The sequence below is a fragment of the Colius striatus genome, chromosome 16, assembly GCF_028858725.1.
Source record: "Colius striatus isolate bColStr4 chromosome 16, bColStr4.1.hap1, whole genome shotgun sequence".
In the NCBI taxonomy this organism is placed as follows: Eukaryota; Metazoa; Chordata; class Aves; order Coliiformes; family Coliidae; genus Colius; species Colius striatus.
In genome coordinates, this window is record NC_084774.1 from 1592697 (window position 1) to 1617524 (window position 24828).

The 24828-nt window shown below is 51.7% G+C and overlaps 1 protein-coding gene across 2 annotated transcripts; it reads left to right on the forward strand.

The window, feature by feature from the left end:
• The first annotated feature begins 425 nt into the window (after nt 1-425).
• Nucleotides 426-23445, forward strand: SAMHD1 (SAM and HD domain containing deoxynucleoside triphosphate triphosphohydrolase 1). Of its 2 annotated transcripts, XM_062008914.1 has the most exons (16): nt 426-786; nt 866-932; nt 5181-5253; nt 6288-6448; nt 8089-8204; nt 8746-8816; nt 9736-9891; nt 11795-11895; nt 12000-12108; nt 12759-12850; nt 14080-14195; nt 17164-17303; nt 19486-19575; nt 20616-20720; nt 21049-21186; nt 21667-23445. In XM_062008914.1, the coding sequence occupies exons 1-16, from the start codon at nt 597-599 to the stop codon at nt 21787-21789; spliced, it is 1848 nt and encodes a 615-aa protein (XP_061864898.1). In that variant the 5' UTR covers nt 426-596; the 3' UTR covers nt 21790-23445. The 2 variants fall into 2 exon arrangements, with proteins under 2 accessions (XP_061864898.1, XP_061864899.1); XM_062008915.1 differs by lacking the exons at nt 426-786; nt 866-932 and adding an exon at nt 1207-1436.
• The last annotated feature ends 1383 nt before the right edge of the window (nt 23446-24828 follow it).

The following is a 24828-nucleotide window of genomic DNA, read 5'->3' on the forward strand; positions in this document are numbered from 1 at the left end:
CTCCTCTCTGACACTCCCTGACAGGAGGCTGCAGGGAGCAGGGGGTCGGGCTCTGCTTCCCAGTGACAGTGACAGGACAAGAGGAAACAGCCTCACATTGCCCCAGGGGAGGCTGAGGCTGGAGCTGAGGCACAACTGTTCCCTGAGAGGGGTGTCAGCCCTGTGCCAGGCTGCCCAGGGAGCTGGGGCAGTGCCCAGCCCTGGAGGGGTCCCAGAGCCGTGGAGCTGAGGTGCTGAGGGCTGTGGGTCAGTGCTGGGCTGGGCAGGGTGAGGGCAGGGCTGGGGCTGCAGCAGCTTCACGCACTCTTGCACCCGGAACGACTCCCCGGGGCGGCCGCGCTGAGGGGCCACGCGGCGCTTCCCGCCTTCCGGCGCGGGCGGGGCGGGGCGGCGGCGTCACGGCGCCGGTGTGAGCCGAGCCCAGCCCCTGTGAGCCGAGCCCAGCCCGGCGGAGCGGAGCCGAGCCCCTGTGAGCCGAGCCCAGCCCGGCGGAGCGGAGCCCCTGTGAGCCCAGCCCCTGTGAGCCGAGCCCAGCCCGGCGGAGCGGAGCCCCTGTGAGCCCAGCCCCTGTGAGCCGAGCCCAGCCCGGCGGCGCGATGGGGAGTCCGGCCGCAGCGGCTCCGGCCAAGCGCGCGCGGCGCGACGCCTCCCCTGAGGGGCTCCGCGGACCCGCGGCCGAGCCGGGGAGCGACGGCGACGACCCGCGGCTGTGGGACACGGAGCGGCTGTGCCGGCACCTCTCGCGTTGCGGCGTGGGCGAGCCCAGCCTGCTGCGCCGCTTCCGAGGTAACCGGGGCCTGGGGGCCGGGCGGCTCCTCGGCGCCGCCGGGCCCCGCCGCCTGACGCCGCGCTTTGTCCCCCGCAGAGAGCGGAGTCACCGGGAGCATGCTGCTGGACCTGCCGGCCTGCGCCTTCCACGTCACCCGCGTCTGGTGAGAGCCGCGGCCGCCGCAGGCCCGGGGCGGGGGAAGGGCGGCGCGGGGCGGCCTCCGGAGGCGGCCCGCGCCGTGTCCGGGGCTCCGGCCGCCGCGGTGGCCGCTGCCGGGCAGCTCCCCGCCCGCCCTCGGCAACAGTTCGGCCTTGAGGACCGGAGCAGGCCGTTTGTAGCGCGGGGCTTGTCCGCGGCGAGGTCCCTGCGGAGCGGGAGCGCGGGCTCTGCCGCCCGGCCGCCAGCGAGCCCCGCACGGCCGGTTTGGGGTCCCACGGGCTCTGCGCCGCTGGGCTCGGATCCTCTGCAGCTGGTGGCCGGCTCCCCGCCGATCCCAGCACAGCCAGCGCCATCCAGAGCGTGCAGCCTAGTTGCCAAGTAACCGTGAGAAGCACAAAAATCCTCGGGAAAGCTTGAGTTCCGGCGGTAGCTCAGTCGCGTTTGAAGCACCGATGAGAACAGCAGGGTGAACTGCAGGGCTTTGGCGAGAGGTGTTTTCAGCCTAAAGGTAACGCTGCTCTGCTTCTAGCAACAACAGCAGTAGTGATGTTTAGCAAGTAGGCAGGTGCTGAGGAGGCTGCGTTTTTCTGTCTCCCCGAGGCAAATCCCAGGCGCTGGCATTCTACTCTTGCTGGGACTTTGCTCGTTGTTGCACCTGCTGCAATTTGTAGTGTCCTGGCTGTTACTGAGGAAGGGATTCTGTTGTGAATCCCTGGGCTGCGCTGTGAGTGAGTGGCAGAGTTCAGAGCTGCGGGGTGCAGGCAGTGTGCTCGCTCGCAGCTCGGCAGCAGTCACCTGCCACAGGCACGGGAAAGCCCAAGGCTGCCATAAAGCAATAAGGGACTGTCCCCAGGAGTGAGAGAAATGACTGGTCCCAAAGCCCTTGTAACTTTTTTTAGTGGTGGGTGTACTTCCTTATTTTTCTGGGACAGAAGAGAGTGTGAATGTGCTCTGTTGCCCTGTGTGTCCAGAGCGCCCTGCTGCCTCTTCTGCCCCACTGGCCTTGGTTTCCCTCACCTCTCCTGGGATGTGGGCCTGCTTACTAACCACGTGCTTCCTGACACTTTCTAACCTTTAACTGTCTTTCCTTTACTCCTTTGCCAACCTTGTTCATGCTGCTTCCTCCAGATTTCTCTCAAAACCCAACTGTTCCGCTCGGGCTGCTTGGTGCTGCTGTGGTTAGCGGCCGCAGGGCGGTTGGGAGCGTGGTTGTGTGGTAGCACAGTGCAGAGCTGTGCTTTTCTGCTGGGGGCTTTGGGGTGTGTGCTGCAAGCATGTCAGGGCCAACGTGTCAGAGGGCATTGAGACATCCCAGCTGCACGCACAGCTTGTGAAAGGGGAAGGGAGGGGACACCTGGTTGTGCCTGGCAGCGCTTAAAGAGGAGACAGGGTGACTGGAGAGGATGAGGCAGAAGAGCTGCGTGTCGGAGGAGGTGAGGTGTGACAGGAGTCACCAAGGTATTTTGAGGGGTTTTTTGGAAGAAGGTTTTCAACTGCAGCTGTTTGAAGCATGCAGGTGGAAATGAGGTGGTATCATGAGGAAGGCAGGTAATGGCTTTATTTGGCTCTGAAGTACAAGGTAACAGCGTAATTGAACTAACAAGTGGATGTACAGTCTGTGTTTAAGACTGCCACGGGGCTGGTTGCTTCTAGTACCTCGCTGTTGTCTGAGCCTCAGGCACCCATATGGACACTTAGACGTGCTGGATGTCTTCAGGCAGCTGTAGGCTGGGCTCTGTCAGTGCTGGATGCAGACAGGCAGGACCAGGGAGGCCAGGAAATCCCTCCCAGGCCTGTGGCGCAGGCACTGCAGCCAAGCAACTGGGAAGGGCTCTCAGCTGGTATAGAGTGTGAAGGTGCTGGGGGTGTGGAATGACCTCCTCATAGGTTTTCCTTTACAAGATATTTTCTTTGATGAGATCTGACATCTTGTTTCTGTTTAGCTGAAAACATGAACTGGTCGAGAAATTGCTAAAGCCTTCTTCTTATTTTTAAACATCTCCACTCTGCACTGAAGACTCACCCCTGTGCACTTGTCTCTCCCCTGCACCCTTCATCCAGGGTAACTTGCATTGTTTCCATCTTGTATTCCTGGAAATGGATGGGGTTTTGTGGCATGCTGCATGCTAAATGTCCAGCTGGCCTCTGGAATAGTTCACTTCTTAACAGATGCAAGAAAGGGGTGTTTTGGCCCTTGTTGCCTGTGGCATGAGGGAGGGTGTGGGCGAAGCAGCGAGGTGGGGAGGGGGCTGGATGGGGAAGTGCTGGTTCTCACCAGCAGTGTTGCTGCTTTGCCTGGTGGAGTGACTATGCCTGCTAGGTACTAGGCCATGAGTTGTCTGATCTCGTTTGAGGTGGCCGTTACTGTGTAGACACCAGGTGAAAATTTCCCTGCTACAGTTTTCTGTCCAAAGAAGGGTAAAGGGAGAGCTCTGTGACCTGAGAGACAGGTGATCAGTCACAGCAGGACTGCACAGGCATCATGCTTTGTCATCTGGAGCCCAAAACCAAAGCAGGGGTTCATGTTCCTGGAGTCAGGGCCAAAGGACAGCTCAGGCTGCTGCAGGGGACTCCCTGCTCAGGCCTGTTCCTTCCATGCTCTGAGCATGTGCAGCCCTGCTGGAGGGGAGTCTGTGGAGCAAAGCCCAGCATTAAGCTGCGTGATCTGTGGACAACGTTTGTGTAGGTAGTTGCACAGCAATCTGTGGTGTCTGTAGTGCAGAGCTGTCCTTCTGCTCTTGCTGTAGTTGCAGTCACCGGTGATTTCTCAAGATGGTAGATGCCCACATGCTGTCCTCCTGATGCCCCTGACTGCTTTCCAGTTAACCACCTGCTTACTCCTCAACTTTTGTGGCATTTCAGAGTATAATCATGTGCTTCAAACCAACGGGCTGTGCCCTGTACTCAGCAGTGCCGTCCCTCCCTTGGTGCTGGGTGCTGCTGTGCACTGCCTTGCCTTCTCTAAAACCCCATCAGGTCCTGCCTCCTCGGATGGCCTGAGTGCCTGCTTGGGCAGCTGAGGTCTGTTGTATGACTATATGATGGTGCTGCTGCACCTCTTGCAGGTTATAGTTCATTCAGAGCAGACTGAGCTGCTTGCCATGTCAAGGAGCATTGTGGGCTGAGCATTGCTACGAGTGGCTGAAGGCTTCTGACACTCATGGGCTGCAGAGGCTGCATGAGATCCCTGTGAGGGAAAAGGATACTGAGGGGTTGAGACATAAACTGCTCATCAGCAGCTCAGACAACATGTGCAGTTGCTATTTTATGCAGCTGTGAGTTACTAAATGATGTGGATGAACACGTGTAGTGCATCAAGCAGTATTTTTTGCTGATGATTGAGATGTTACAGTATTGCTTTCTATTCAAGTTTTCAGCTGAAGGACTGATGTAAAACTGCTCTCAGCATAGTTATCTGTGGAGGAGTGCAAAAGGCAACAGATCCTGCTTCATTGTCTTAAAGCCTTTGCTGTCAGAGTGAGACTGCAACAAGGCTTGCAGGCAGAGTTGATAAAAGTGGGTGCAAGAGAATGTATTATCTCTCCCTCCAGACTTGTCCTGCCTGTGCTCTCAGACTGCTGTGGCTGCAGAGGAGCTGATGTGAAGGGGTCTGGAATAATTTAATACAAATGACAGCAAGATACCTTCACGAAAGAGAAGAATTGATTCTCCTCAAAATTAGAGCATCATTTGACTCCAGGGCTTCTGCTGCTGGAGCTGAAGTTCATTTCTGTCAAATTCAAGTTAATTTGGCAACATTGAACTTGAGTACTCACTTGACTAACTGGGAGAAGTTTTTGTAAAACTCTTTTTTTGACCTTGACATTTCAGCTGAAACAATTTCTCAGCCTTAAGATGGTGTCAGTTGTTCAGGCACTGCATGTTGTCTTCCCCATAAATTGGAAGGGCTTGTCTCCACATCAGACTTTCCCTAAAAGAAATTGATGAGAAAGTTGTGTGTTTCCTGGTGTTTGTGTCTCTGGGAGAATCACTCACACTGCTTCCCAGACACCTTCTGTGGTTGGTTGTTCTCTTCTGCACTTGGCTTCAGAAGGACAAATGCTTTCAGTGTTCTTCTGGAAAAGATGCAGAAATATGTATTTCCCTAAAAGGGTCAACAAATACCAGAGTAATATCATCTTGCACAAGTAATTCCAGATGCACAGCAGATTGTAAAGGGAAATCACAGAACCTTAAGGGTTGGAACAGGCCCTGAAAGATCATTGCTCGCAATGTGTTTTTTCCCTTCTAGCCTGCCAGAAGAGAGACTGAAAGTGCTGGCCTGCCTGAACAGCCTGAGACAGCAGCACATGGATGTCATGAAGGTACCCCTAGTCTCCTCCCCTGTCCCACCTCTCTGCCTCCCATTCTTTTGGTGCTGCCTTCCCTTTGCAGAGCAGCAAGCCCAGAGCCCTCCTCCTTGGTAGTGGGCGGGCTTTGGCAAACCACATCAACCAGGGGAATTGGTAACATTGTCAGCTTTATGTGGTTGAGGGATTGAATGAGCAGATGAGCTCTTGGAGATGTGTGGAGACACTCCCTTTTCACAGCTTTGTGTAGGGCTCCCCTTGGGGTTTGTTTAGCCCCAGGCCCATGTCAAGGGACTCCTCACTTCCACTGTTTGCATGTCCCAGCTGTGCATGTTGGTTTAGCTGAGGCCAGGGCTGCAACACTCTCCTTAGTAGCCTGCAGATCTGGTAGAGCCCTGTCAGCTCAGTGACACAGAGTAGAGACAACACAGGAAACCCATATTTGCTGCAGTGTTTTACCAAGGTGTGTGTATGACGAGATTACATCTGCTGTTTTGAGGAAAAGGTCAAATGTCTGTGTAGTTACTCAGATGTCTCTTGAAGGTGTGCTCAGGGATGATCAGGGAGTACTTCTCTCATATTTCAGTTATCTTGAGGTTTTGAATGTTGTTTTAATTAAAAAAACCCCAAGAATCTTAATTTCCACTCTGCAAAGTTCCACTTGATTTTAGAACACAGGAACAGCCAGTGTCAATGGACTGACTGGAGATCTCAGGCATGGGCTGCAGCATCCTGCTTCGACTGCAGCAACAGGTTAACAAAGAAGCTTTCTCAAGTGCTGAGTTTTGGAGTTGCCTGGTGCAGATAATATTTTTAGAGATTTTCACTTGAATTCCCTTGCCCTCTGAAGGGCAGCTTTGTCTTTTTTGATGTCATGCTTAAGTAGCTCATCAGGGTAAATCTGGATACAGGACAGGCAGGATACAGCCTTTTTACAGGAGAAAACAACCCATTGCCCTCTCCCATTGCAGAAATCCTTTCCCTTGGTGCCTGTTTCTTTTCAAAGTCAAATCCTAAATGTTAATTAGAGTATTGTCTGGCTTTTGCAGGTTTTTAACGATCCAGTGCATGGCCACATTGAATTACATCCCCTTCTTGTGAAGATCATCGACACCCCTCAGTTTCAGCGCCTCAGATACATTAAGCAGCTGGGGGGCACTTACTTTGTCTTTCCAGGAGCCTCTCACAACCGCTTTGAACACTCCTTGGGGTAAGGTGATGCTGTCATGCATGCAGGTCTCTTGCATTTGGATTTCCCCCAGTTTGGTTCCCCTGTGGTGCAGTGCCAGCCACGGGGCATCGCTGCCTCTGAGCAGCGGTTGGTGAGAACTGTGCTGGCAGTTTGGGTCTCAGATGTTCCAGGATATCCTCTGTGATTCTGGGCTGAAGTGTTTTGTGGCCCTTGCACTTCATTTAATAAACAGGTACAGGATACAAAATGAATCAATGTTGAGAATAATGTTAATTAAAGGCTCTGAGTGCTTTATGTTCTCCCTGGCTGGGGGTAACTGCAATGAGGTGTAATCCTCTTACACTCTCCAGCACAGCAAAACCCCATTTTTCTCTGTAACATCTGCATTTGTACATTTTGCATTGCATAATGTAATGTTTTCTCTGCAGTGTTTGCATTTGGGTTGCTTTGTGCAGTGGCTGGCACATTGTCAGGCTGTTAGCTGTAATAGAGGTTCAATGGGAACATGATGGAACATGATCACGCTCCACAAAGAAACCGATTAATGGCAAATTTAAGGATGTTTTAAAGTTCTGTCCCACAGTGCAGAGAAATTAAACTAGTCAGTGGCTTTTATTCAGGTGATTTGGCAAGTGAAGTAAGTCTGGCTCCTGCCCCTGTTCCTTGACACTCAAAATATGCTCAAAAAAGGGTCAAATCAGTGAGGCAAGCTGAAATTCATGGCCTCTGGTAAACCCAGAAGGACCAAAGTGTGGGGATATAAGCAAAGCTTTCACAACAAGAGCCTGAAAATTCCAGTGGTATACACAACCTTTTATTTCAAGCAGTTTAATTAGTCTATTTAGTTAAACTTAGGACAGTTCTAACTTGTGTATCCTTTCAAAATGCTAAAATAGAAGAAACAAGGTTTATGGACTTATTGGTGTAGTGAAAAAGCACCAAACAGTACAATAAAAAGAGACTGCCTCATCATAGAAAACATTGTCTTGGATTCTGCAAGGGGCATTGCTGAGGCAAGGAGAAAAGGACATTGGTGTAGAGTTTGTAACCAGTTTATAGGGGTTTGTGACTGTTCATTCCTGCTGCTTTCATGTCATGACGACAGAGGGTGCAGGGGAATTAAGCACCAGGTCTAGAAGAGGTCAAAAGGAAGAGAAGTAATTGTCATAAGGCATTGTTAAACAGCCATTTGAAAGAAGACCAGAATGATTTGGTGAGTGTTGTGGACCTTTGGGGTTGTGCTGAGTGTAGGTCACAGGGTGATGTGTAAGCTGTGGTGCTTCAAGGTGCACACTGGCAGCAGGGCACTGCACACTGGCAGCAGGGCACTGCACACTGGCAGCAGGGCACTGTGCTTCACCTCTGCGGTTATTCCATGGTTGTGCATTGCCAAGCACTGCAGAATGCTGTTGTCCCTGGGTTTTGGGCATGATGTCTCAATGGTTTTTGCTTTCCAGTGTGTTCCTGATGACTAAAACTCAGTTGCAGGAACTAAATGGTTTCTGTGATGTCCTGCAGGCCAGGCTTTCAGTATTTGTTATGTGCTGCCTCTCAGACAAGGGATGTGACTTAATGGAGCAGAATAGAATGAGTGAACTGCTCTTTCCTCTGCTCAGCCTGAAACACTCTTTGCTTTCTTCATCTCCCCCCTGCCCCAGGGTGGGCTACCTTGCAGGCTGTCTGGTTCGGGCACTGAAGGAGAGACAACCAGAACTGGATATAACCCAGCGAGACATCCTCTGTGTCGAAATCGCTGGGCTCTGCCATGATTTGGGTAAGCAACATTGGAGGTGGCTTGTTGCTCTTTGAAAGCTCACCTGGATGAAAAACTATCTGTGAGATCAGGTTGTGGTTTGGGCTGTTCAGTGCACGACTGTGTTCTGAGAGGGGATTTATCTGCTCCTCGTCAGCCCAGAGGCAACTCTTCCTGGAGAATCTGTGGCCACTCTCAACTGCTTTCTGTCTCGTTTCCTTGTGGTGTTTAGAGTTCTGCCCTCAGTGGCTTCCTTTTGTGATGTCCTCAGGTCTCTTGTAACATTTCAGAGTGTTTCCCCACTAGTTATGAATGTTTTATAACTACTTACCTTCCTCAGAGCTGGCACGCAGTGACTAAGCTTCTCAGGGTTGCTGCAAGACTTGCCTTTGATGTGGGTAATGGCACTACTTCAGGTGTCTTAGGGAAGTGGACTCAACTGTGGCTGAATCCTCCTCATAGATAATGTCAAGATCAAGTCAAATACACGAGAATCCACATCTTTATCTTGCTCAGAGTGTTTTTCCTGACAGCATTAAACCCTGTAACCTTTATCCTTAAGGTCACGGGCCATTTTCACACATGTTTGATGGAAGATTTATTCCACTCACTCGCCCAGGATTCAAGTGGAAGGTAGGCTTTTTACTGTTGAAGTGAAAATAAACAACTCAAGTTTTTACCTGTAAGGACTGCCAGTGCTGATGAGACTCTACTGATCATCCAGCCTTTCCTTACTGCATCATTTTGGAGCCACTGTTAAAAACCAGAATGTTGTCTTCTAATCTTGGGATGGTTTCCTTGTTGTTCTCTTTAACTGTCTGGGGAAGGTCAGCAGCAAAAGCAACTTCACTAGCAAAGCAGAGGGAGGTGTGGGGAGAAGCAGGTGAGGGCAGATGCTTGACACCAGCATCTCTCCCATGAAGGTGCAAATGCTGTTGAGCTCCTGTGTCCCTTTGTGAGATCTGCATTCGTGTGTCCTCTCCTGCACACGTCACACTGGGTGACAGGAGCAATGAGGTGGCACAGTGATGGTTTTCAGCCAGCCTTGTGCCTTGAAGTGTGTATTGTGAACTTCCTTCAGAGTGTTCTACAGATACAAAATATCGTCTGGGAGCTTCCCTTCCAGTTTCAGTCCAGTGCCAGGGTATTTAATACAGTGTTTAGGATTCAAGCTTTTGGAAACTTTGAGTTTCAACAAGGGGCATTTGCTGTCAATGAGATGTGACATGGTCCTTTCAGGCCTCCACCAGGCAAAATCAGCTGAGTGAACTCACTGACCTTCTGCACAGGAGAGTTGGTTGTTTTAGCGTTGTAACTGTCTTGCTACTGCTTGTTTAAGTATGAAATTACCAGCTCTCTTCCTGGACTCGGGTGGTTTCCTGTTTGGTTGTATACAAAAGGAGTAAAAAAGTCACCCAAGGGCTGCATTTTCCTACCACCTTGCCCAGGTGCCCTGCCAGGCAGTGCTGCTGACCTAAGCTGCTGCAGGAAAGATCCTTAAACTTCAGAATGCAGCAATTAGGTGGTTTGTGTGGGGTCTTTCTTTTCACAGCATGAAACTGCTTCTGTTAAAATGTTTGAGCACCTGATCGCCTCCAATAAACTGGAAGGAGTGATGGAGTCATATAATCTTGTGCTGGAGGAAGACATGAACTTCATCAAAGAGCAGATAGGAGGGCCTATAGATGAAGCTGCCTGTGAGCAATCGGTGAGTCAGTGCTCCTGTGGTCATCCCCATTAATGTCTTTAGGTTTACAGAGTAGATCATTTTTGCTCCTGCTCTGTTTCACTGGTTGTATTTAGCTCCATGAAATTCTGAGTATCCTGGCACAAGAGATGCTAGAGAAGTGTAGTGTTTGTTTCTTAACAGTGCTGTCTCACTGTGGTGGTAGCTTCACTGTGTTATGTGCTTACATCTTCCTCAGAAGTCCTTACCTGCAAGTCTTCAGGTTAGCATCAAGCTTAAGAGTGTCATTTGTGCTTAGTGAACCTGACTCACTGTAACTAGGCTGAGAGAGCTGAATTGTCAGTGGAAGCCTTCCAGGAGCAGGTTAGGGTCACAGCCTGTTCACTGGATGCCTGAAGGAGTGGTGATGGGAGGTTGTGTTCTCAGGTGGCTGTGTGGAGATAGTTTAGGGTGAAGAGCTGATAATGAGCAACAAAAGTAAGAGGTGGCAGAGATGAGGCAGTGAGCAGTGCCAGAGCCATCATGGCAGGGATGCAGTACCAAGATGCTTGGGTTTATGGCAGTAACAAACAGAGAGGCTGAGGGGAAAGGGAAAGAAATGTGTTACTATGAGAGACAAGGAAGACATTGTGTTTATTAATCCTTGCAACTCTGGAAGAATTAACTTGTCATCTCTTCAAGGACCCTCAGTGGGAGATCTGTCATGACAGTCTGGTCCTAATTAGAGTTTGTGTGTTGTCCCAGACAAATCACCCACAAGCAGTAGCACTTACCTGCTATTTTCTTCTGTAGCAGTGTGTCATTGTACCAGGGTGACACACACAGGGAACTTAGCATAAGAAAAGTCAGTCTGAGATCCTGGAGGAAGGGGATGTTCACTTCCAAAGCCTGCAGACTGATCTGCTCCTTTGCACACACACCTTGCAGCTTGTCACTTCTGTTGTTCTTGTGCTAGGTTCTTAACTCTGTGTGCAAGTCCCTGTCTGCTCTCAGTGCCTGTTTTCCAGCAAGATAACAGGAAAGGGAGTGTCATCCATGATATGTGGCTACCTCCTTGCCAGGACTTGTCCCCCTCCTGGTATGAGGATCTTCTTGTCGTGTTGCACCAGCTCCTCTGTGCCAAGGCATCTGGGCTGTGTTGCTGCTGGGTCCTGTCATGAACACGCTCAGCACGAGCTGTGTCCTGAGCACTGTCCCTCCAGGAGCTCTTTGTGATCAGCACAGGGTGTTTCTGTCCAGGATGTGGTCTCTTCCCACAGCTTACACGTGTTTCTGTGCTCACACCCATTTCAGGGTGTGTAAAGCAGAGGATGTGAAAGCCTTTCATCTGTTTGGATACAGTGTTTTCCACCTTCAGAATTTCAAGGCCATTTTACAGCTTTTTTGTTTCTTTGTTTAGCTGAAGAATCATAAAATTTGCAAGAAAATAACATTTGTGTGCAACTTGTGTTTGGGGCTGGTCCCTGATGGGCTCCTGCCTGTCATCCCCTGTGGGTAGGAAGTTGAGTAGCTGGCAGTTTCTGTTTCAAACAGCTAACTAATTGGTTTTAAACTGTTGTATAAAGTTGTGCAGTTGACTGCAGAAGACTACAGTGACATGCTTGTGGGCATCACAGCTCCCCTGAGGGTTAAATACATCCACCCTTTTCCTCCCTTTGGGGCTATGCTTTTTTTACTTGGCCTTTCGAAGTTGCAGGCTTTGCTTTAGGAGAAAGGGCTGTGAAGTACTTGTGCATGGTTTGTGTCCTTCCTGCTGTTGTGGGAAATCAGCTGCCTACACCCTGGTTCTGCATTTCTTGTGCCTGACAGCTTTGTCAGCGCTTTCCTTGTCCCTGTGTTCCTCACTGAAGCTGTTCTGATGTTGTGTGCACACTTGAATTCCTCGTTTCTGATGTGTTTTCTTCTTGGCCTCCCCTGTTGTTAGTGGCCCTACCGAGGACGACAGAAGGAGAAAAGCTTCCTGTATGAGATAGTAGCTAACAGGAAGAATGGCATTGATGTTGACAAATGGGATTATTTTGCAAGGTACAAATCTTACAGTCTCTGTTTTTATTATGAATTGCTGCTGAAACAGTGCTGCTGTGTGTACAAGTATGAGCTCACTGCTGAACGCTCTGGGATGTTTTTAGGGACTGCCACCACCTTGGAATCCAGAATAACTTTGACTATAAGCGACTACTGAAGTTCACTCGGGTCTGTGAAGTGAATAACCAGAAGCACATCTGCACCCGTGACAAGGTGAGCAGTGGCTGTGCACGAGGGGACAGGCAGGGGCAGCTTCCTCAGCCCAGCAGAGGAGGGAGTCATTGCTGCTCTGAGAGCTCTTCTCAGAAGCAACCTGTGTAAGGGAGGGAGGGGCAGAGCGAGCCTCAGATTGAAAGGGCTTGTGGCACCTCCTTCTAGGGGAGACTCTGCTAAACCATTACTGAATCACAGACTCTTAAGGGTTGGAAGGGACCTCGAAAGATCCTCCAGTCCAACTCCCCTGCCACCTAGAGTAGGGCACACAGGGACTCGTCCAGGTGGGTTTTGAATGTCGCCAGAGAAAGAGACTCAACAACTCACCTGGGCAGCCCCTTCCAGTGCTCCCTGGAATTCTAAACCATCACCTGGGTGTGATCCTGCTCAAGGCTTCTGAGCAGGAGGAGCTTTGGCCAGGGGCTGCTAAAGGAGCAGGAGTTCTCTGCCTAAGCTGCCGGGGGTCACCAACAGGTCTCTGCTCTCCCACAGCAGCCTGAGTCTGCTCCAAAACGTGTCAGTTGTGAGAGAGAACCATTTTGCTCTGTGCTGCCCATAGAAGGAGGCCACTCATTTCATTCCTTGGTTGTTTTAGCTTTGCAATTAAAACAATGTCAAAAGCAAAAGCTGACTGGTTTCTTTTGATTCAGGAGGTTGGGAACTTGTACGATATGTTCCACACCCGGAACTGCCTGCACCGGCGAGCATACCAGCACAAGATTGGCAACATCATTGAAATCATGCAAGTATCACCCCTTCCTTTCCCTGCAAGGTGTGAATAAGGTGTGGTGTGAGAATAAAAGCTACTGGGCTATTCTCGTGGGAAGGGCCAGTGCTTGGGGTATCACAGGGGCTGTGATTGACCCCAAACGAAAAAGAGGACAACAACAGCCTTCCCCCTGCAATTCAGTTGGAGGGCAGTGGTTAAAGCCTTGAAGAAGCAGGGACTGGATGTGCTTAGGCTGTTTGAACTGCTGAAATGAAGTCTTTATCTGCAAGTTAGAGACCACTTAGCTCAGGCTAGTTAATAGAGCAGGGTTACTACCAGAGTAAGTCATGAGCAAGTTTAGCCTAGCTCAGCTGAGGCATGATCATGTGTCTGTGTAATGCCACAGCAGTTGCTCAGGACTAGTGCAGGTGTGTACTTGCATTTGTACCTCTTTTCTGTAGGTCTAGAGAAGCTTCCCTAGAGTGTTACTCTTTTTGCTTTTCTTGAGAAGCAGAAATACTAGCATTCCCAGATATTTTTTCATGGGGATCTTGTCTGCTGAGTATCCAGAGCCTGGAAGAAAGGAACGTGGAGGATTACACAGCACAAGGGTGATTCATGGCTGCTTCCATTCATAAGCTTCAGTTCCTGGTGCAGTGGTCCTCTAAAAATGGTGAGGTTTGGCAGTTACTGTGTGTGAAGAGCAAAACAGCCAAGAAGTCTAGTTCTTAGCTTACCATGATTATAGACATATCCAAATGAGTGTAGGAGCTGGAAGTGACAACAAGACACAGGGAATGCTGGAAGATCTTGATCTTTAGCACATTGGTTTTTCCCTGCCTACAAATGCCTCATGTTCATGTTTGCAGTGCTTGGTGTTCTCTGGTAACTCCTGGAGCTAGAAGGATGTGTGAGGCAGCCTCCTTGCAGCAGAGTGACCGTGTCACTGGCTCGTAGGGTTCTGCAATCATCTAAGCAGTGTTCAACTCCAAAGCAGAACAAAGTGCACTTGCTCATTCATTGAAAGAAGGTTGAGGTCTGATCTGAGCTTATTTTCAGTGAATGGAAAGGCTGCTGAAGTGTGCAGTGACAGCACAGAGACGGGACAAGCTGCAGCACCCTCGGGGGCTGCCATGGGCTTGGGATGCAGTTTTATCCATCCCCTTCTGTTTATAACACACCCATGCATTTGCTTTTTTAACTCCTGAGCAATGAAGTGCTTCAGAATACTGTTCCTAAGTGTCCATGTTGTCTCAAACCAGGATAACAGAAGCCTTTCAAAAAGCAGACAAATTCTTTAAGATAGAAGGTTCTGGGGGAAAGCTGTTCCAGATCTCTACAGCCATGGAGGACATGGAAGCCTACACCAAGCTGACAGGTATGAGCCCTCAGGGCTTTTATTTCAGTAGAAGAACATGAGCACCTGTTACAACACTGGTAACACAGAGTGAGGCCCTACCCATGACTAGGATTCTCAACACCTTCTAATTTAAATTGCTTTTATGTTGAGAGAAAGGCACCAACTTCTTACATTTCAGACCCATTCCAATTCAGGTTATGGCAAGGAGTGCTGTCAGGAGTGCTACCTGTGCCCTGAGTTTATTGTACTTGCCACAGGTGGGATCTAAGTCAGTTCTGACAACACTACATCTCAAGCAAGTTAAGTCAGACCCCACCAGCATCCTCTGAAACCTGCCTTGGGGTTGGTTTCATACTGCAACACACACATAGGAATTCTCTACCTGGTGTTACAGTGTGAAACCCTAAGGCAGGTTTCGGAGGACTCTGGTGGGGTCTGATTTGATTGGCTTGAGACATTGCTACCCTGCTTGCAGCTGTAACAGAGGAGAGCAGAACCTATGAGCAACTTGATTTATTGCTGAAAGTTTCTGGCTGCTCAGACAAGAGCTTGTGAGACTGGTTGTTGTGGGGTGAGTGCCCAGGGCAGCACTGTGCCTCCTGCTTGGACACACGTGGGGCAGCCTCAGCCTGATCGTGGAGTGAAATTTGGGCTGTTTTCTTGAGTTTCTCAAGGTCTGGCTCAGTGCTGTGAAGAGAACCAGAGGAGGTGCTGAATTCACAGAAACTGCCCTGAGCTCTCTTGGGTTCTCTGTTATGTAGTTTCATGGCTTCTCACCACTGTGGGCTCTTGCTTTTGTCTGGTCTTTGCCACAGGGCACACCAGTGTTCCTGTGGTTGGTGCTGGGTGCTGTGACATGCCCTCACCAGCTTCATGCAGCGTGGGGATGGGGCCAGTGTGGGCAGGGCAGACTCTGCTGCACTGAGGGGTTTGTGGTTGGCTGCAGGGCCCTACAGATGCTGCAGACCCTGATGAAGGGAGCTCCCAACTGTTGGCAGCTCTTGCAGCACCTGTGGGCTACAGCTCATGAGGACTCTCAAGGCGTCTTTCCTGAGGGGCAAGGCAATTTTCCTGAGCTTCCACTACCTGCAGGGAGTGCTGAGGAGCTGCCTGGCCCCTCTGACACTGCAGCCCCTTCCCTTGAGGCAGGATAAGGGACTGGCTTTGAGGGCAGCAGCCTCTGGAGAGCATGAACTGCAGTGTTGGGCTGTGGAAGGCTGGACAGAAAGGCAGGAACTGAGATGGGCTAGGATGTGTTTCCTGGAGGCTGCGGGGTCTGTGAGATGGATTGTGCTTGGCCAGTTGGCACCAGGGGCCTGGTGTATCTGCCTGATGACCCATACAGAGGAACACAGCTCAGGGCAAGGAGACCAGCACTGTCCCCTGCCTCTTACAGGGAGCTGCTTGCTGGGGCTATGCTGTTTGACAAGGAGTTCAACAGCAAGGAGAATGGTGGCAGGAATAGGTACAGCAGAGGTGACAAGGAACCATGAAGGACAAGTATCTTCTCTTAAACCAAGGCACTTCCCTGCCTCCAGTGGTTGCAGCCTGGGGGCTTCTGAGAGGACAGTGGGCTTGTCTTCAATAGTCTGTGATGAGTGATCATCCAGTGGCTCATGGATCTCTGCAGATGATAAACCTCTAGGTTCTGCAGCAGAAGGTTCCCTAGTTTTCTTCCATGATGGGTGAAGAACCAACATTAGTTGTTCATTTGTTGCCTCCTAGAAGCAAAGCTTCTAGTTCTAGTAAAGGATGAGACAGCAAACCACACCTTGTCACTACTGCTTTTACACAGTGGATGTCTTCATGGGCTGCTTATTTTCCCCTGCATTATCCCTCCTCTCAGTCTGAGGATACCTAGGCAGTTTTTCCTTGGGGAGAGGTTTCTTGTCCATAGCAACACCCCTCAGTTAAAGGTGTTTGGTACGTGACAGAGCTTCCCTGAGGACTCTGCTGCAGCTGCTGGGGTGTCTCTGGCCACAACATGCAACTGGACTGGTTGTGACAGATGGGAGCATCCTCAGAGCCCACAGGAACCTTGTGCTCTGATGCCACAGCAAAGGAAACCTGTGTCACACCCGCTGGTACTGGTGGTGGGAAGCAGCCTGTGTACTTTGCTCTCATGTGGAGACAGGAGGAGGGGCTTTGATGCTGGCATCCATCTGGGGATTTAACACAAGTAGAATCCCAGAATGATGAGGGTTGGCAGGGCCCTGCAGAGCTGCTCCAGCCCCAGCCCCTGCCAAAGCAGGTTCCTCTCGCTCAGGGGCACAGGGACGTGTCCAGGTGGGTTTGGAAACCTCCCAGAAGGAGCCTCCACACGTTCCCTGGGCAGCCTGGGCCAGGGCTCCCTCACCTCAGCACCAAAGGACTTGCTCCCTGGATTTCAGTGGAACTTTTTGTGTTCCAGCCTGTGCCTGTTACCCCCAGTCCTGTTGCAGGACACTATAGAAAAGAGTGTCGCCCCCATCCTGCTGACACCCACCCTTTAGGTATTTATCAGCACTGCTGAGATCCCCCTGAGCTCAGGCTTCTCTTCTCCAGGCTGAACAGCCCCAGGGCTGCAGCCTTTCTTATGAGGGAAAATGTTCCAGTCCCCTGATCATCTTTGTAGCCTTCAGAAGAAGTTTTTCGTGCTTCCACAAGACGTAACACCCTTGTCCCTGGGACAGTTAGTGCTGGGCTGTGGGATATTCTGCTGAACAAGGTGGGCTAAGTGAGGAAGGAGTTTCCAGTGAAATGGTACAGCTTGTTGCAAGGGTGGTAACTGAGCTGTTTTTTTCTGCCAACAGCTGTAAGGAACCTGTTGGTATCTGGGATGATGCTGTGACTTCTCAGTTGTCAGACTTGGTGTGTTCAGCCATTCTCTGAAAGTGGCTTTCCCGAAGCAGCAGTTGCTCTCGTTGCTTTAACCTTTGTCCCTGAGTGTGCATTTTGCTGTGATGCTGAACTGTGACATACTTAAAAATCAATGCAACTTTGGCAGATAATATCTACCTGGAAATTCTGCACTCCACTTGTCCAGAGCTGAAGGAAGCTCGAGAGATTTTGCACAAAATAGAGCGACGTGAGCTGTACAAGTTTTTAGGAGAGACTCAACCCGAAACAAGGATGGAAATTGTAAAGGTAATTTCCACTGGTGAAGATCTTGACTTCTGTTCCTGTAAAAATGTGCCCTAAGCTGCTGAGCATCCTTTTTTCCTCTTACCTCTGTGTGGGTTTTATTTGGTTTGGGCTTTTAGAGGGTGAGGGGGGTGGGATTTTTTTGCTCAACTGCTATTCTAAAAGTAGTGTCAAAAGTTCTTGCTCTTTATGTAGCTGAGCCATGAAACATCAAATCATCGGTTAACTGCCTCCAAACTTCAGCCAGGATGGTTGAAATCTCCTATGCCAAGTTCCCAGCAGTGGCTGAATGTGTCCAGAAAGCTTTTTCATGACAATAATCCAGCTTTTTGAAGCTGTGTGGAGAGAGGCTTTGCTGGGCTTTTGTCTGAGGAAAAAGTGTGTTAAAGAAGTAGGAGGAAACAGGAGGAAGGAAAACAATAAGTGGTTGTACATTGACTGTCTAGTCTGTGCCCTTCAGAGGAGGAGTTCAAGATAAGGCAGCCTGATACTCTCTGGGCAAGAGAGTGAGTTTCATGAGTTGCACCTTTAAACAGTTCCTTGGTTAATGGAAGGAATAGCTCTGCCTTTGAAAATCCAGCCACAGGTGTTGAGCTGTGGGGTTTCCAGCGTGCTGTTTCAAAAGGAGACTGGATCACTCTTGATGCCATAATTCTATCTGAGGCTCAGATGAGGATTGGGGGAGAACTTTTCCTCCTGTGGTGCAGCAGTTGCCTGTTGCAGGGGATGTGGGGAGGCTCAACTTCCTCTGAAGTGCTGGAAGCGAGCAATGGCCAGACAAGACAGCTCTGTCTGTCCTCCTCAGGAAACCACAGTGCTGTTGTTTGGAATCCCAGGATGGTTTGGGTTTAAGGGTCATCTCTTCCAGCCCTCCTGCAACGAGCAGGGACATCTTCATCTAGACCAGGTTGCTCAAAAGCCCTGTCCAGCTTTGTGATCCTCACTCTGGCCAGAGCCAGAGGAATATCCCACATAGGTGCAGAGTTCTTATGTGGAAACTTTGGTTTGAATTTAATGCAAACTGGAAAAAAGAAAAGGCAAGCAAACAACAGCAAAGAAAAGGAGAGAGTTAGTGGCAGAACAGAAACAGAGTCACCACAGGCAGCATCCTGGCCAGTCTTTCCTCTAGGTTTGCTTTCACTTTCCTTGAGTCACAACAAACCACACACATGCCTCAGCCTGGCAAGGTGTGGTTTCCTGCTCTCCTCAGCAGCCTTCCCCTGTTTGCAGTGGACAAATCATCAGAAATGCTGCCAGTTGAATTCCTTCCCTTGCTCTCTCCTGGATCCTCTCAGGCTTTTCTCCCAGGAGCCTCAGCTGCTCCCAGGGAATCTTGCTTCGTCAGATCTTGCACCTTCCCCAGAAAAGAACGATCCCAGACAAAGGTAAACAGGCACCTTCTCTCTCCTGCCAGCCCCAGCCTTGGAATGAGAACCTGCACATTCCCATGAGCAGCTACTCTGTCACTCCAGGCCCCTCTGCTTGGCTTTGGCCCTGCTGTCAGCAGGTTGCTCCAAGACTGGGAAAAGCCTCCACTGTGGGTTTCAGCTTGTGAAGTGGGCCACCAGCCCCTCCAAAGGTTGCCTAGGAGCTTGCTGCATCTGCTTCTGTTCACAGTGCTCAGGGATGTTAGTGATCTTGCCTGAGTGTTGGGGCTTGATCCATAGTGCTCAGGGATGTTACTGGTCTTGCCTGTGTGATTTGTAATGGTTCCATGTGTAGCAGCTTGGTTGGAGGGATGAGATCCTGCAGCCTTTTGTTTAAAGGGGAAAAAAGAGGTTCAGTAAAAGTGTTTAGTGTTCAATACTCAGCTTTGGGGAACTTCATTGCCAATCATTTGGGTTAGGAGAACAGTACTTGGAGGTGCTCATTTTGTGCTTCCATGTGGTTCAGCATTCTGGACTCTCTCCACCCCCCATCTCCTTCCTCCTGTCAGCAAGCATAGAGCCCTCCACAAACTGGAACTATTTGGGTCTTCCCAGTTACATGAGCATGGCTTGTTTCTAAAAACTATTAGGGGAGGTCTGGCTAAGGTCTGCAAAGATCCACCCAGCCAGGTGCCTGCAAGCAGAGCCTGTCAGGCTGTGAAACGTGAGAGCTTCAGTTCGGTGACAGCATCTGTTGTGCTGCCCTGGTGTAAACCTGATGGTGCATAAATGTAACGTGGGTTGCTGTCTGTTTTCAGAACAACAGCCTGGCAGAAAGCATTGCTCGTTGCAAGCCAGAGAAGGATCCTCCAGATGTGGAACTGAAGGCTGAAGATTTCATCATTGATGTAAATATCCCTCAGAGCAGGTTCAGAGTAGAAACCTCTCCATCCTTGGGTGTACCATAGTGGAATCTGGAGACAGGTTTCAGTACGTTTGCAAAGTGTAAAACCAAACCCATGAGGTTACCTAGTCACAGCTGTTCAGCTCCAGGCTCTGAGAGCTTCCCCCTTGGGAAGTTTGCTGTGGTGGGAGGGCCTGAGCCTCATTGGACTGGCCTTTGGGCACCTCTGCTCCCACTTGTGTGTTCTCCCATGACTGTCCTCGCTCTGAGAAGGAGCAGCAGGGAGACCTGTGGGTTTTAGCACATGGGCATTAAAGTCCACAGTCCAGGAACTGCTGCTGCAGATTGCAAAGGGAAGTAACCTGTGAGCCCCAGTGAGGACAATGGGCACAGTGACCTCCTGGCTCCTGGTGTGGCTTGTCTGATGCGTGACAGGCACTGCTGGGTTGTGGCTTGTGCGTCAAGCACCTTGCTGCAGCCTCCAGCCTGCACTGGTGGGAAGGAGAGAGCTTGAGCAGCTTAATCCCTGATTATGTTAATTCTGGAAGAGCTGAGGACTGTCTCTCCACAGAGAGCATCCCAGGTCACTGCTGGAGCTCCTCTGCCTTGCAGGTGCCCTCCAGGCCAAAGGAAACCATAGCAGCTTCTTTAGCTTGAAAGCAGTTGACTGTGCTCTCCTTGTCCCACAGACTGAGGTGATGGGGGATTGGGCTCCTTCCTGCTGAGCTCAGAGCTGTTGGATACCAAGCAGGTGTAAGGACCAGTGTCCAAACATCCTGTTGAGGCCTGTGAGCTGTGCTGCTGCCTGGCCACGGTGTGGAGGCTGACAGGGACCAGTGCAGTGGCAATATTGTGCCTTCAGAGCAGAAAGTGGTGGAAGAAAAGATACAAAATAAAAATGCCAGATTGTTTTAATGAGTAATCACTTGCTAATTACTGTTCTGTCTAATTAGTGTCATGTAGAGAGTGAACCCCTTTGTGTGTGTTGTGGGAAAACTAAGGACAAATATTAACAGATACCATTGTCTTTGTGTTACCTGTAAGGTTATCAACATGGATTATGGAATGAAGGAGAAGAATCCTGTGGATAATGTTCACTTCTATTGCAAGGCAGATCCTTACAAGACAGTCAAGATCAGTAAAAAGCAGGTAGGCTTGTCTTTACCTCAGCTGGCTCTGAAGGGCAGCATCCTCCCTGCTTGCCAGGGAGGTGGTTGCAGTCCCTGGGGGTGGTTCCTGCAGGAGCTGTGGAGAGCTGGTGGGCTCCATGTCCTTGCAGGACTGTGACAGCCTGGAGCCCTTTTACACGTGAACGGTGTTGAACACACTGGGGGTCTCGGCTGAGGTTTGGATGGAGCTGAAGGGCTGCAGTGGGATGTGTTTAATGCTTTCCATTTGTATTCAGATGAGAAAACTGAAGTTCAGTGGACTCTAAGTTCCAAGACAGGCTGAAGCTGGTGTGTTTTTCATTCCAAAGGTTTCCAAGCTGCTGCCCATGACGTTTGCAGAGCAGGTTATCCGTGTGTACTGCACGAGTCAGGATCCCGGCGTCGTTTCAGCTGCAAAACAGTACTTTATTCAGTGGTGTATAAAGAAGGATTTCACCAAGCCACAGGTAATGAATTGTTCTCTGAGCTCTTCACCTTTGTCTCGGAGCTGACTCTTCCATGAAACAGCTGGGCATCTGGGCCTTGTGGCAGAGCCACTCCTCTGGCTTTCCTGCAGCTCGGCCTGGCTGCGCTGGGCTCTCCCGTGGGGATGGGTTGGCACTGATTGAACTTTGTGTCATGTGAAAAGTCATGTTGGTGTGACAAAGTGTCTAAACAGACAACTTGGTGCAACATGAGGCTGTTTCCTCTTGTCCTGTCACTGTTACTGGGGAGCAGAGCCCGACCCCCAGCTCCCTGCAGCCTCCTGTCAGGGAGTGTCAGAGAGTGCTGCTGTCTCCCCTCAGCCTCCTCTTCTCCAGGCTCAACACCCCCATCCTTCAGCCCCTCCCCAGCCCCTTGTGCTCCAGCCCCTTCCCTCTGCCCCTGCTTTAGGATAACAAGCAGAAGTGAAGGTGCCATCACTAACATCCCTGCCTTCTCCCCAGGACAGCGACGTGGTTGCTCCCCACCTGACTCCCATGAAGCAGAGCTGGCAGGACGAGGGCAGCGACCCGCGCCGGCGGGCGTCAGAGCCCGGCTGCAAGCAGAGACTGACCTTTGGCCAGTGAGCACGGGGCTGGCAGCTCCTGCAGCCCCACAGGAGTGTGTTTTACATGGCACTGTGTTTTAATGTGGGCACTCAAGCAAAGTGTATATTCCAAATGGACTTGTGAAGCAATGAGCAGCCTCCTCCAGCACAGCAAACTCCGTCCGTGTGGGCACTGTGCGGCCAGAGCAGCCGCAGCTCTGCGCTGCCTCCCGAGGGCAGGAGCTGCTGAGGACACTGGTGCTGTTCTTTCTGCTCCTCATCCCTCCTCCAGATCTCGTGTTACTGCAGAGCTGCCAGGAAAGCTTCCAGCTCAAGGCTTTTTGGTTGCTTTCTGGTTTTTTCCCCAGTACCTGAGGCAGGGAGGAGTTGAGCACTCTCTGAAGCCAGGGTAAGGTGCTAGAGCCTCGCTGTAACCACAGGCAGCAGCAGCAGGAGAACAGATTTCATTTAAAAGCCACAGAGGGGTTGAGAGAGGAGTCTTTGGTAACCAAAGATGACTTTCCTGGTACTCAGAAAGCTGATGAAGGTGCAGGCCTCTTGCTGTAAGTGCAACCACAGTTTTTATTGAAGTCCCAGTGCATGGCAGCCACATGCAGCCTTTGGGGCTTTGCACTGTATTTTTGATACTTTGAATGTTGTGTTTTTACTGTTACACTGAATTGCAAAACCTGCTCACAGTGTCCCTTGGCTGGGGGGCTGGCTGGGGGCTGGCCAGGCCGAGTGGGTGCAGCCCTGAGTGCCTCTGGTGCCTGTGCTGTGGAAGGGAGCAGCTCTCCAGAGCTCTGCCGTGCCTCCAGCCCTCCCCCGCTGCTCCTGCATCTCCCAGTGCAGCTCCTGTGCCGTCCCTTCCCCCCTGTGCAGCTGCCGAGGGCTGGGGGCTGTTCCCCTGCTGGCAGCTCTCCCGGGGAGTGTCCAGCTGCAAAGGTGAGCGAGGGAAGCCCCTTTTCCTCTCATCTTTTACTCAGGTCTAAGGGGAAGGCTGCTTTTGTTAAATAAAACCTAGAAGCTTGGAAATTCCTGCCCTCAATGCTCAAAATGCAAAGGAAAAGGTTCAGTAAAGCTCAGAAGCTGAAATGAGCTTTGGATTTCTCTCTCTGGAGTGGGGAAGGAAGAGCTGGGGCTGGGAGCAGAGTGGGCAGCTGCTGAGAGCTGTGGGGCTGTGCCTCTGCCTGCTCCTCCTGCCCTTTGCCAGGGGAACTGGCAGCCCTTGGGCAGAAAGAGGAGGAGGCTGGTGGGAGCTCACTCACGCTTTGTTGCTGAAGTAACCAGGAGGTGTTTGGCTGCATTCTCTGGGCCTGAGCTGTGTGTGCAGCCCTGGGTGCAGCCTCTGCTCTGTGGGGGGAGCAGCAGCTCTGAGGAGGGGTGAGCACCTCTGGCAAAGCTTTTAAAGAACCTCTCATTGTGCTTCAAGAAGCAGCCTCGTCCTGTGAAGGCCTTTATCTGCCTTATCTGTGTACAATCAGGGATTGTAAGAGTGGTGCAATTCTGTTCCTGATGCTGGAGTTTGCTTTGGGTCTGTTGTCAAAGGTGCACTTTATACTGGGAAATGCCTTCTTGTTGGAGCAAAGCTGTGTTCTAAGTGTTCAGTTCTCAGACAGAGCATCTGTTTTTTCCAGACTTGTTGAGCCTCTCTCCAAGAATCCCTTTATAAAGAGTGATTTTGCTATTCTTTTAAGGAATTGCAGCATGTGCACTTCATTGCAAAGAACTTTCCTGCAGAGATGGGGAGGGAAGGCCAAGGTGCTCTCGGGACCAGGAGCTGCTCTGGGGAAGGACCTCGAGGAGATGGGCCCTTAATTTGTGTGTGCTGGGGGCAGGGGGAGTGGGGCCAGGCAGGAGCCCCCTGGGGCTGTGCTGAGTTGGGGCTGGATAGAGGGGTGGGACTGAGGGGCTGAGCCCAGAGTGGGGCTGGGCCAGGGCACAAAGTGTAGTTAGAGGCCAGTGCCCAGGGGTGTGTTGCTCTTCATGCCTGAGCTGCACCCCAGGACAGGGCCAACCCTCAGCCCCTTTGCAGATGCCACCACACAGGGCTGGCAGAGGAGAGTCTGGAGAAACACCCACAGGAACCTCCTGAAGCTCTGCTGGAAGGGCAGAGTCCTGCCCCTGGGGAGGAGCAGTCCCAGGCAGCAGCACAGGGCAAGGATGGGCCTGGGGACCAGTACCCTGGGCTGGGGACACAGGACCACGGGGTCCTGCCTCTGCCCAGCACCGAGGGCACCCTGCAGCACAGGGCTCCCCAGCACAGCAACTGGGACAGACTGGGGAGAGCCCAGCGAGGGGCTGTGGGGGGGATGAGGGGCTGGAGCAGCTCTGCTACAGAGAGAGGCTGAGAGAGGAGCTGGTTGAGCCCGAAGCAGGGGCAGAGCCGGCTCAGGGGGGCTCAGCAGGGGGGGGAGAGGCCCGGGCCAGGCTCTGCTCAGGGGGCACACAGGGGAGAATCCCTCTGGGCATCAGGAAACACCGTGTGACCCGGCCCAAGGCAGCCCAGGGGCTGGCAGAGACTCAAAGCTGCTGGGACAGGGTCCTGGGCACCTGCTGCTGGGGGTCCTGATGGAGCCAGGACTGGACAAGGTGACCTCCAGGGTCTCCAAACTGCACCAGCTGGGACCCTATCCCTGGGCAGAGGGGCAGCTCCCCTCGGGCATCCAGCTGCGAGGGGCTGGCAGCTGCCCGGGCAGGGGCTGAGGGAGGGCCGCTGCCACGGCCTGGCCAGGGGATGGGGAGCAGGAGAACCTTCTGTTGCAGAAGGGAAGGAGCCAAATCTGAGCCCCACTGACCCTTTGGGTGCTCCAGAGCTGCTGGAGCTCTGCAGCTGAGACACAGCCCTGGGGGTCGGGGACAGCGGAGGGGGGTCAGTGGGACGCTGCACACAGAGAGGGGAGGAATGAAGGGGAGGGGAGCCTGGACACCCCTGAGCAGTGTCCTGAGGAGGGGAGAGGGTGGACAGGGGGTGGGGACTCTGCTGGGGTGGGGATAAGTCCCTGCAGCCCCGGAGAAGCGTCCTGGGCTGACCCCCCTGGGCAGGGCACAGCCCACGCTGGGTCCCCCCAGCTCACCC

Coding starts and splice junctions, on each gene's coding strand:
- SAMHD1 (XM_062008914.1), top strand. CDS start 597: ATGGGGAGTCCGGCCGCAGCGGCTCCGGCCAAGCGCGCGCGGCGCGAC. Junction 12,109..12,758: donor ACATCTGCACCCGTGACAAG/GTGAGCAGTGGC, acceptor CTTTTGATTCAG/GAGGTTGGGAACTTGTACGA. Junction 20,721..21,048: donor TCAAGATCAGTAAAAAGCAG/GTAGGCTTGTCT, acceptor TTCATTCCAAAG/GTTTCCAAGCTGCTGCCCAT.